This window comes from Schistocerca americana, chromosome 10 (assembly GCF_021461395.2).
Source record: "Schistocerca americana isolate TAMUIC-IGC-003095 chromosome 10, iqSchAmer2.1, whole genome shotgun sequence".
NCBI classification, from domain to species: domain Eukaryota; kingdom Metazoa; phylum Arthropoda; class Insecta; order Orthoptera; family Acrididae; genus Schistocerca; species Schistocerca americana.
In genome coordinates, this window is record NC_060128.1 from 56,941,499 (window position 1) to 56,954,448 (window position 12,950).

The window sequence follows — 12,950 nt, forward strand, 5'->3', positions numbered from 1 at the left end:
GTTGTGGGGCAGGTAGGTGGGGAAAAGAGGTACAAAAAATTTGAGGAGCAGGAAAAGATAGGTGGATGCATTGACACAGGGCTGCAAATATACAGGATGGGAGCTGAGAATGGGGAGGAGGTGATAGGACGTAGGGGTGGAAACTGTTGGGTGGAGGGTGTGGGGACAGTATGTTACTGTAGGTTGAGGCCAGGATAATTATGATAGCAGAAAATGTGTCGTAAGGATAACTCTCATCTGCACAGTTCAGAAAAGCTGGTGGTGGAGGGAAGGATCCAGATGGCCCAGGTAGTGCCATGCGAGTGCCTGTGGCTGTTCCATAGATTTGGTACCTTCCTATGTCAACCTTTTCCTGGGCCATATAGAGGAGACTTTCGTAATATGATCCAGGTTCACTGTGATATCTTCACGATCCGGACCCTGGACCGAGATACCTTATCTTTGTTCCTTCACAACCTCAACACCTTCCCTCGCATCTACTTGATGTGGTCCTCCGCAACCCAGTGTGCTACCATCTCAGATGTTGCTCTCCTCCTCTCTGACGGCTCCATCTGGACCTCGGTCCACATTAAACCCGCCAGTCACCAACAGTACCTGCCCAGTACCTGCATTTTGACAGCTGTCATCCCTTTCAGACCAAACAATCCTTCCCATATAGCCTGCCTACCCAGGAATGGCATATGTGCAGTGACAAAAACTTTCTTGCCCAGTAAGCTGAGGATCTCATCAAGGCCTTCACAGACAGGCACTATCCCACAGACCTAGTCTGCAAGCAGATCTCCTGTGCCTTTTCTCCTCACAACCCCAATCCTCCCACCACTCTCAAAAACCAGCCACTAAGGAGTGTCCCCTTCATCACCCAGTACAACCCCGGACTGGAACAACTGAACCACACCCTTCACCAGGGCTTTGATTACCTTCGACATGCCTGAAACGAGGGACATCCTACCCGAGATACAGGGCGTTTCAAAAAGAAAGAGCAGATTTCAAACATTTATTTCTCAAAAACTACAAATGATAGAAACACAATTCCAACGGTCCTTCACTCAATATGAGTACCAAATGTTACACAACAAATATCAAAACTGTACCTCAATATGAGCACCATTTGTTACACGACAAATATCAAACCGGTATCTCATTTCTTGCCACACACGACGCAACTGGTCTTTAGTTACCGAATTCACGGCCGCAACAATTCGATGTCGTACCTCTTGAAGAGTAGCGGGCATAGGTGGGACATAAACACAGTCCTTTATGTACCCCCACAAATAAAAATCGCAGGGAGTAAGGTCTGGTGACCTGGGAGGCCACAGACGATGACATTGATCTTGTGCTCCTGCTCTTCCAATCCACCGTCCTGGAATGGTGTTATTTAGGTACCGTCGTACAGGTTCAGAGAAGTGTGGTGGGGCGCCATCTTGCATGAAGATGAAGTGATTTGAATCTTCCTGAAGTTGAGGAAATAGCCAGTTTTCTAACATGTCCAGGTAAATGGTTCCTGTGATAGTTTTCTCCATGAAAAAGAAAGGTCCATAAACTTTGTTTACCGAAATTGCACAAAAGACGTTAACCTTTGGTGAGTCTCTTTCATGTTGAATAACGTCCCTCGGAGTTTCACTCGCCCAAATTCGTACGTTATGCCGATTAACTTTACCAGAAATGTGAAACGTTGATTCATCTGAAAAAATTAATCGTTCGGCAAAATTGTCCTCTTCCATGTCCTGTAGAATTGCAGTTGAAAATTCGAACCTTTTGTTGTGGTCGTCAGGACGCAATGCTTGCAATAACTGCAGTTTGTACGGCTTCATGTGCAGACGGTTACTCAGAACGCGCCATACCGTTGTTTTAGACATGTTTAGTTCGTGACTTGCCCGTGCCGTGGATTTTCTAGGGCTCCTTTCGTAAGCTGCACGGACACGCTCGACATTTTCATCCGATGTGCGTGGACGACCCGTGCTTTTTCGCTTGCAGATGCAACCATCTTCTACGAATCTGTGATGCCACTCATAAATTTGCTTATGACGAGGCGGCTGTTTGTTGAATTGACAGCGGAATGCACGTTGCACACCAACAATGGACTCTAACTTTGCAAATTGCAGCACACAAAATGATCGTTCCTGTGGTGTCGTCGCCATTTTCCTACAAACAAACGCCAGCGCCACTGCGGATTTGCATGGAACTTCTGCGCGGACCATTGAAAAACTTTGAACCTTTCTCTGACAAGAAACGTTTGAATTGTGTTTCTATCATTTGTAGTTTTTGAGAAATAAATGTTTGAAATCTGCTCTTTCTTTTTGAAACGCCCTGTACTTCTAACCCCTCCTAAAGTCATATTCCGTCACCCACCCAACCTCAACAGTATCCCTGTGCCACTCCCAATCGTGACCCCCTGCCACAAGGATCGTACCCCCGTGGAAGACCCGAGTAGAAAGCCTGCCCAATCCACCCACCCAGCACTTTCTATTCCAGTCCTGTCACAGGTTTATTCTACCCACCTGTGAAAGCAAACATGTTATTTACCAGCTTTGCTGCAATCACTGCACAGCTTTTTATATTGGTATGACTATGAAACAGCTGCCCACCAGGACGAACTGGCACCAAACTGTGCCCAAGAGCAAAACACAGAGTCCGCCAGGAAAATGTATTCACTCTTTGTCGGGCTCTATCGAGACATCGATATTGTCATTCGATTTGAGTTGTGAGTGTATTGTAATATGGTCTTTGGCTCAACAGATGTTAGTACTTTCATCTCGTTATTGAGAAACGAGATGGCTGGAGCACACTTGACACTGAAGCAACAAAAATGTATTGTGAAGTGGTTTTTCAAGTCTGAAAATGAAGTTGATGTGCAACATCAATGGAGGAGGGAGTTTGAAACAGAACTGCCAACCCGCCTAATAATTAAATACGTCACTGACGAGTTTGAATTGCATGGAATGATTTATGATATTCACAAAGGAAGATCAGGAAGACAGTGTACAGCTACAAGTCCAGCTTCGTTGGCACTTGTGGCGGAAATGTTTGTTAATTCTTCACAGAAGTCTGCTAGGCAATGTGCATTTGAAGTGGGGGTTAGCAGTACAAGAGTACGAAGAATTCTGAAAGCTGCAAAGAGGAAACTTTACATTCCACATTTACTGCACGCTATTAATGATGACAATCCTGATCACCAAATGCAGTTTTGCGAATGGTATCAGCAAATGGTAACTGGTGACGAGCAATTTGTGTCGAAGGTAGTGGCGAGTGGCGAGGCACAATTTAAACTTAATGGAACCGTGAATCGGCATAACAGTGTGTACTGGGCTCTGGAAAATCTGCATGTTTATGTGGATAAAACTGTCAATGTACTAGAGGTGGATATGTGATTAGGACTATCATCTAGGTGCTTAGTAGGACCCTTTTTCTTTCATGCGACTGTTACTGGATAAATGTACCTGGAAGTGTTACGCACATCAATTTTGCGACGTATACATGCACTTTATGGAACTGATGAAGAGGTCTTCTACCAACTGGAGGGGCACCACCACACTACCACCTAGCTGTACGATCTTCCCTGGATGACAATTTCCCCGGGCGTTGGATTGGACAAAGAGGGCCCATTGAGTTCTCTCCACAGTCAACAGAACTAACACCTATGGACTTTTAATTGTGGGGAACTGTGAAAGATAATGTCTATCGATGTAAGCCATGCATGCTGGAGGAAATTTTCCAGCAGATTACAGCAACATGTGCAGCGATCTCCGCTGCAACATTGACTGATGTAGTTGTAGCAACCGCTCATTGTTCTGTTACGTGTATAGCCACCAACAGTGAAAATTTTGAACATTTAAGCTAACCATGTCCTAAACTGAAGGTTGTACAACATGTGTAATCAATTATTAAATGTAAAATAAACACATAAGTAATACTTTTTGTTCCTTAAAAATGTGTATACATTTTTCTGGCGGACTCTGTAGATCAGCCTATGGCTCAATATGCAGCTGAACGTAACACACTTGATTTCAATGACTGCTTCACTACTGGAGCCATCTGGATTCTTCCCTCCACCACCAGCTTTTCTGAACTGCACAGATGGAAGTTGTCCTTACTACACATTCTCTGCTCCCGTAATTATCCTAGTCTCAACCTACAATAACATACTGTCTCCACACCCTCCACCCACCATTTTCCACCCCCTATGTCCTATCATCTCATCCCCATTGTGTGTGTGTGTGTTTTTTTACTGATGAAGGCTATGGCCAAAAGCTTTTAATCATGCCTATCTGCAACTTGATGTGTCTTCATTATGGTAAGTAGCAATCTATCTTGTCCTGTACTGTTAATCTTCCCATTTCATATACCCATATACTGTTATACTCAAGCATTTACATGAGTTGATGAATTCCAATTGTGACTCACTGATATTGTAGTCACAGGATACTACATCATTGTGTTTTATATAATGCAAAATTTCACATTTCTGAACATTTAATGCAAGTTGCCAAGCTTTTCACCACTCTGAAATATTATTGCAGTTTTCTCAGATGGTACTTCATGCAGATAACTGCATCATCTGTAAAAAGTCCAAAGTTACTCTTAATATTGTTTGCAAGGTCAACAAAAAACATGAAAGTGGAAGTTACTTTCTGAATAGCCATTGCACATCAATGCTTTAAATCAGTGCCTCAAATTTATTGGAAGGTCAGGGTGTTCATACGAAGAGCAAGTGTCTTAAAATAAGGAGTGTTTATCATCTTCTGCGCACTTCATTAACTTCTAAGAGCAGTGTGGCAGTTACATATGCTTCTATTTAGATCTAAGAATGGAAACTGCAGGTTGAAATATCAACAAATCTAAGTGCCCACCAGTCTTTTTGTCATGCCTGTCAGCAACTCAACATGTCAGTTTTGTGGTGAGTAGCAATCTATTTAGATATAAACTGATAAGATTACACTGTCCGAAGAAAACAGTCTAGATCACATTTTTAATTTAACCTTGATAGTTTTGGCCAAACTGGGCCATATTCAGATCTAAAACTAAAACACAGGAGTAGAGTTGCTACCAATGGCATCAGCTTATTTGCATGACACACACTGTGAAGGTTCTAAACTGGTTCAAGCCTCATGTTGTGGTTCTAGGTAGTGCATTACTTCACTGCCTCCTAATTGAAAACTTTTTGGATATTCAATAATGGGCACAACACCAGTGTTTTTGATTTCACTTGGTTACACATTTACTAATTTTGAATTGACTTGTTGGATAAGGCCAGTTTCCTAAAACTTCTATTCATATATCAAGAATCCCAGGCTAGACTCCACAATCAGGAAATTTTAGTGGCAGTACTTGTCATAAACTTCATTCCACAAATGACAGTGTAAACAAAATAGTAAGATAAACATGGTACTCTGTGTAGGTCACGACAGACATTCATGCAAGTGTAAATGTTTACACTTGTATCAATGAAAATATTTCACTAACACTTATTGTTAAAATAAAAATTCCAGGAGACTGTTACTTGTTCCACAGCAGATGTTGGACAGACTTTTGTATCTCATACTGCAAAACTTGATCTAAATAAACACAAACTTGCATTGAAACATTAACTAAGTATTTTCCAGGATCTAACTTTACAAATTGTTGATACTGACATGGAGATATTAAAACAATGATTGTGATATGCATACTCATTTCATAGTTGTCGCTCCTCTGTGAGCTTGCTTGGGCTCTTTTTGTGCACAGACAGCTCTTGTGAGATTGCTCTACGTGGAGTGAGGATTTTTGGTTTGGAAGGGATATTTATAAAGTGGTGTAAGGGAGGTTTTACAATTTTGGAAAACACGTATTGAGTTCTAAAACTGTAAGATTGAGATCTACTATAGTAGATGAGTTATGTTTACCAAGAATGACTTGGTCCACATAAGGAACTATTTTGTATGTCTACACTCGGAATTACCTAATTACAAGTATAGTTTGCATACCTGAAGTAATAATAAATTATGCAAATTTCTAGTTAGTGTTTAACTGGTTGCCGGCCGGAGTGGCCGAGCGGTTCTAGGCGCTACAGTCTAGAATTGCGCAACTGCTATGGTCGCAGGATCGAATCCTGCCTCGGACATGGATGTGTGTGATGTCCTTAGGTTAGTTAGGTTTAAGTAGTTCTAAGTTCTAGGGGACTGATTACCACAGCAGTTAAGTCCCATAGTTCTCAGAGCCATTTAAACCATTTTAACTGGTTAATGATAGGTGTCATTTGGTCCTCCAAATAAATTATGGCAACCAGACAATGATGGTGAACTTGGGAATTGGACAGGTGCAATAGCATAAAAGACGATAGTAATTATGGGTGTGTCTGGAATTCAATAGTATCTGTTAAATTAATTAGTTTTTGGAAAATTAAAGTATGTGCTGTTAAGTCTGGAGTCATAACTTTCTAATAGTTTGTATCAGTATGTCCAAAACTACTATTCCATGGGGTAATGGTAACTGAAAATATTTCTTACTTTTAATCAATATGGTTTTCAGTAAAACTAAACACATTACTGTAATCAGCACACTGAAAAATACCATCCAAATAATGCATTAGCATGAAATGTTGTCTAACAATATCTTGACGGATTTGGGTGTACACTACATATACTGAAACAGATAACTAGACTTGAAAAGGAAAAGAAGGAAAAAAATATAAATATAGTTATTAATAGGAGAGCAACAATAGCAGCTTGCTCTGTTTCAACATCAGGTCATGTCAAAAGTCCTAATTTAGTCAGAACAGTTTATCTCTGTTAAATAAATAAACACCCATGACTTACCCAGCTTTTTTTCACACATTTATAAGAATACATCACGTCATCTTCCACAACAAAACTCTGTCTTTCTGGTAAACCTGCAGATAATTTATGGTAAATATTTTGCAGGACCCAAACAGGATGCAGAAGCAGCAAAGAACTTTATTGCAGATAAGTTCCAGGAGTGCTGTGAAAGGGAAAGGAATGATGACAACAACGGTGTTTACATACGCTACACCTGTGCGACAGGTGAGAAAAATCTCTATCCTTCAATATGACACTAACTGGAATATATGAGGTGCACAATGGAGTAATGGTATGTTATAAGAGGGCACAGAGAAAACAATGATGTAGTTATGAAATGTGTGTAGAAAAGGACATCACAATGTTAACACATGCTTTTCTTCAAGTGCTAGAGAACAGCAGTAGAATTTGTGATGGAGGTGTAACGAGGATAAATGGGAGGATGTATTGCCCAGGTCACCTGCTCGCTTCTCACCGGGTGCAATTCTGAGGAAGGGGATGAGAGTGGGGGAGGGGGGGAGGTGAGCTCGTGATACCACCTCCTCAATTAACATTTTAGTGGAAGAGTTTAACAATAGTGGAAATTCCTGGTTGGAGCAACACATAAATTAAGGGAATGGCAACCACTCACCTATAACAGATAGATGCATGGAGCACAGTGACACATAACAGGAAACAGCATTCACATTAGCTTTTGAGCACTAGTTCTTTTTTCCATCAGTAATACACACATTCACACACAAAGCCACAGACACCCAAAAGCACATTTGTGTGTGTGTGTGTGTGTGTGTGTGTGAGTGAAGGTGTGTAGTATTGCTGGAGAAGTGAGCTAGTGCTTCAAAGCTACTGCGAATGCTGAGATTTCTGTTATGTGGTACTGTGTTACCCACACGGATTTCCTCTAGGTGAGTGAGTGTTTAAATGCTCCTAGACATCAGTTTCCAGATTTCACAGTTAACTTCCTAATCTTCAGAAAATAATGTAGCATGAAAACTAAAGTGTCTACAAATGGTAAGGAATTCTAGATAATGTGATCAAAAGCATCTGACACCTGGCTGAAAATGACTACATGTTCTTGGCACCCTCCATAAGTAATTCTGGAATTCAGTATGGTGCTGGCCCACCCTTAGCCTTGATGGCAACTTTCGCTCTTTCAGGCATATGTTGCTGGAAGGTTTCTTGGGGAATAGCAGCCCATTCTTCACAGTGTGCTGCACAGAGGAGAGGTATCAATGTCGGTCGGTGAGGCCTGGCACGAATTCGGCATTCCAATATATCCCAAAGGGGATCTACAGGATTTAGGTCAGGACTCTATGCAGGCCAGTTCATTATAAGGATTTATGTAATGAATCCGCCACAGTCCATGCATTATGAACAGGTGCTCAGCTGTGTTGAAAGATGCAATCAACATCCCAGAATTCCTCTTCATCAGTGGCAAGCAAGAACGTGCTTAAAACATCAATGTAGGCCTGTGCTGTGATAGTGCCACGCAAAACAACAAGGAGTGCAAGCCCCCTCCATGAAATTACGACCACACCAATCACCACAGCATCAGGATTTACTGTTGGCACTACACATGCTGGCAGATGATGTTCACCGGACATTCCCCATGCACCCGCGCCATCAGACTGCCACATTGTGTACCATGATTCGTCACACCACACAATGTTTTTCCACTGTTCAATCGTCCAACTTTACACTTCTTACACCAAGCAAGGCATCGTCTGGCATTTACCGGCATGATGTGTGGCTTATGAGCAGCCGCTCAACCATGAAATCCAAGTTTTCTCACCTCCCACCTATCTGTCATAGTACTTGCAGTGGATCCTGATGCAGTTTAGAATTCCTGTGTGATGGTCTGGATAGATGTCTGCCTATTACACATTATGACCTTCTTCAACTGTCAGTGGTCTCTGTCAGTCAACAGACGAGGTCGGCCTGTAAGCTTTTGTGCTGTAAGTGTCCCTTCACGTCTCTGCTTCACTGTCACACTGGAAACAGTGGACCTACAGATGTTTAGCAGTGTGGGAATTTCACATACCGACGTATGACACAAGTGACACCCAATCACCTGACTACGTTTGAAGTCCACGAGTTCCGTGGAGTGCCCCATTCTGCTCTCTCACGATGGCTAATAACTACAGAGGTCGCTGATATGCAGTAGGTGGCAGCAAAATGCACCTAATATGAAAAATGTATGTGTTTGGGAGTGTCCTGATACATTTGATCACATAGTGTATGTTTAACACACAACACTTTTCAGCTGCTCAAGTGAGGGCCAGCCCGGGTGGATGGGATTCCAGTCTGTCAACTAATATTTCGAAAGGGTAAACGTACACACACAGAGACAGATAGTATCTGCTGTTAACAATAAATTTGACACAATTCGTCAGTCCACATGTGCAGTTTGATCACAATAATCTGACCCATTTTATTGGTATTACCAATGATGGAGAAAATTTATGCTAGTCGGAAGAGTGCTGCCTAGATTTCCGCTTGTGCCAGCCCAGCTTTTGTTGGCACATAAGTTCATAGCAGTTTTCCATAAGTTTAATAAACACAACATACATACATAACACAGAATTTAGTCATCAATAATACATTCTCCTTCACTATTTACAACTGTCCGTCAATGCTGGGGTAACTTACGAATTCCGCGACTATAGAAATCACACGGTTTGAAGGTGAACAACTTGTAGAGTGCTGTTCGCAGCACATATCCATCCAGAAGAGTGTTTGATGTAGAGTAAAAATCTCAGACCACAATATCAGGTGAATAACGTGGGTGTGGAATGATTTCCCAACCCAACTCCCATACAGTGTTTTTGTCAGTCTAGCAGATGGCAAATGGGCATTATCGTGCAGTAACATTACCTCACGCAGTCTTCCCAATCATTGTTCTTGGATTGCATCTACAAGATGTGTGAATTGTTGACAGTAAATGTCAGCAGTGACAGTCATAACTCAGGGAAGCAATTCATAGCATACCACACTGTTATTGTTCCACTAGATGCATCTTTCGTGGATGTGCGCAGGTTTTCATACGGGTAGTTTCTGCTTTGTTTGGGCTCAGCCATTCCTTTATTTCCCTTATGTTAACATAAAGATGCTATTTCTCATCACCAATAATGACACAGGATAGGAATGGTGGTGTTGTTCATGAGCCAGCAGAGATGCACATATGACCATCCACTGATTTTTGTGATTTTGGGTTACAGCATGTGGTACTCACACACACAATTTCTCAACTTTTCTCTTCGCATGCAAATGTCACACAATGGTGGAATGATCACAGTTCATCACATTGCCAGTTCTCGGGTACACTGACATGGATCATTATGCATCAATACATTCAAACAATCTTCATCAAACCCAGTGTACAGTCACAATGTCAAAACAGTCCTCCTTAAATAAGAAAACCATTTTCTTGTCATGCTCTGTCCAATGGTATTATCCTCATACATGGTGCCTCAACTGCTGCCATCCCTCTATTGAACCCAAACAGAAGAATATGTCTGAAATGTTCCGATTTCTCCACTTGGCACTCGGTTTTCTAGCATCCGCAGCTGTGCTCACTATTGCGAAAGGACAAAATGTAAATTCATATAGTAGCAGTGAACTGCAAATAAAAATGGCAAATGATAAATAAACCCATAGCAACCAGGATACCGACATACAAAACAAAAACACTACAAACTTATGCACTAACCTGATATAAGCACAAAACATAGGTAAGAGTGCCAGCACTGCAGAAAGCAGTCAGTGTTGCTATTCCTTCAGTGTTCCCTCTCTCTTCAATTGTCCTCATGGAGAGCAAGGCATGTCCCCCACCACTCCTGACAATGTTGCACGAAGTGTCAGTTTATTGCGGCCAAACAGTGAAACTGGCACACCATAGGAAGCTGAGTATCGGAAGACAGACAGATGGGTCTCCCACCAGGGCTGGTGCTGGGAAGGGGATGGGGTGGGGGGTGGTGGGGAGATAAACAGGAAGAATGACCTCCCAAACAAAGACGGAAATTTATTTAGCAGCTTATGAAGTACATCTATGGAGTAAGTCCAAGTACATATAACTGAAAGAAACACCATTCCCTTCAGTGACACATTTGAATAGCCATTATCTGCACACATGTAATACTAAACCTCATACTTAATAAATTACTGGTACTGCTGAGTGCACATTTCAATGCCAGAATACAAGCAGGAAACCAATCTTACCACAGCCTAGCACAACTGCTTTGATCCAGATATCTCTTCAGACAGTTCAAGATTTGACTGTACAAAACCCTGATCCAGCCTGTTGTTCTATATGACTCTGAGACCTGGAGTATCTGGAAACAGGACTTCCATAGAAGATCTTCGGTCCAGTTCTGGATGCAGATACAGAGGAATGGAGGATCAGATACAACCGAGAGCTTGAGGAACTATACCAGCAGCCCAACATAGCAGGAACTGTCAAAGCCAAATGAATGCAGTGGGCCAGCCATGTGGCCCGGATGGAGGATCACAGATGGCCTCGGAAGCTCCTGGATTTCACACCTACAGGAAAGAGACCGCCTGGGAGACCCAAGAAGTGTTGGAGGGATGGACTCCATGAAGATTTAATCCAAGTGTCAATAGATGTGGACGGGTGGTGGATAGCAGCAATGGACAGAAGACAGTGGAGGAGGAAACTTGTAGATGCGTGCAGTCCACTGGGCCTGATCATGTAGTAGTAGTAGTAGTAGTAGTAGTAGTATTGTATTGTATTTTATGTTATGTTAACTGGGGACCTAGAAACGATGGAGAGGCTCCATCTCCGCTGCAGCCGCGATGGTCAACTTCACCCCTCCACTGTCCCACACTGAACCCAGGGTATTGTGCGGTTCGGCCCCCAGTGGACTCCCCAGGAAACGTCTCACACCAGATGAGTGTAACCCCTATTGTTGCGTGGTAGAGTAATGGTGGTGTACGAGTACGTGGAGAACTTGTTTGTGCAGCAATCGCCGACATAATGTAACTGAGGCGGAATAAGGGGAACCAGCCCGCATTCGCCTAGGCAAATGGAAAACCGCCTAAAGACCATCCACAGACTGGGCAGTTCACCGGACCTCGACACAAGTCCACCGAGCGGATTCGTGCCAGGGACCAGGCACTCCATCCCGCCCAGAAAGCCGTGCAGTCTAACGCACGGCCAACCGGGCGGGCTTAGTAGTAGTAAGTTGTAACACTGTCAAAGTTGTGAGAGTATGTAGCTACTAAGATTCTTAAATCTACTGCATGGTGTATGTACTTTACAAATTTTTTGAAGAATCCCTTTCAAATGCTATTTTTTTTTTTTTTTTTTAAATTTAATTACAAGGTGTACAACTTTGCTTCCACCGTTTGCCGATAGGTGGCAACAACGGTAAGTAGCGGTTGAAAGAAACGGATCACAGACATCAGGAAGTTAGCTTGGACCTTGGTCAACATAACCTCATTCGAACATTAGTCAATTTGTGTCTGCATCATTAAGCTGTTCTTGTTTGAAAATGTCAATTTATGAGCCTAATGCTCGTCATTTGTGGGAGGTGTTACTGTTTTGTTTCAATATGAAGAAAACAGTGGCTGAGTCTCATTGAATGCTCTCAAGTACGTATTATAAGGACGATATTAGTGAAAGAACGTGTTGTGAGCAGTTTCAACGCTTCAAGAATGGTGATTTTAACGTCGTAGACTGGCATATTGGTGGAAGAGAGAATGTTTTCGAAGATGCAGAATTGGAGACATTCCTGAGTGAAGACTCGTGTCAAACTCCAGAAGAATTGGCACAATTAGTGAAAGTGACACAGCAAGCCATTTAAAAACGTCTCAAGGCTATGGTCATGATTCAGAAAGAAGAACTTGGGTCTTATGTGAGCTGAAACCAAGGGACATTGGACGGCATTTGTGTGTTCGTGAACAGTTGCTACAGAGGCAAAAACGGAAGGGATTTCTGCCTCGCAATGTGACCGGGGATGAAAAATGGGTTCATTACAACCCTAAACACAAAAAACCATGCGGATATTCTGGCCATGCTTCCACATTGACATCCAAACCGAATATTCACAACTCCAAGATTATGCTCTGCATTTGGTGGGACCAGCTCGACGTCGTATACTATGAGGTTAAAACCAAGTGAAACCATCACAGGTGCTCGTT

At 42.4% G+C, this 12,950-nt stretch overlaps 1 protein-coding gene across 2 annotated transcripts in view; it reads left to right on the plus strand.

Annotated features, from left to right (window-relative positions):
* The window catches only part of LOC124552669 (guanine nucleotide-binding protein subunit alpha-11-like), a 113,649-nt gene that overhangs the window by 95,304 nt on the left and 5,395 nt on the right, over nt 1-12,950 (plus strand). For both annotated transcript variants that reach the window (XM_047126992.1, XM_047126993.1), the window contains one exon: nt 6,897-7,016. In XM_047126992.1, coding sequence (XP_046982948.1) covers nt 6,897-7,016 — 120 coding nt within the window. The remainder of the gene's footprint in view (nt 1-6,896; nt 7,017-12,950) is intronic.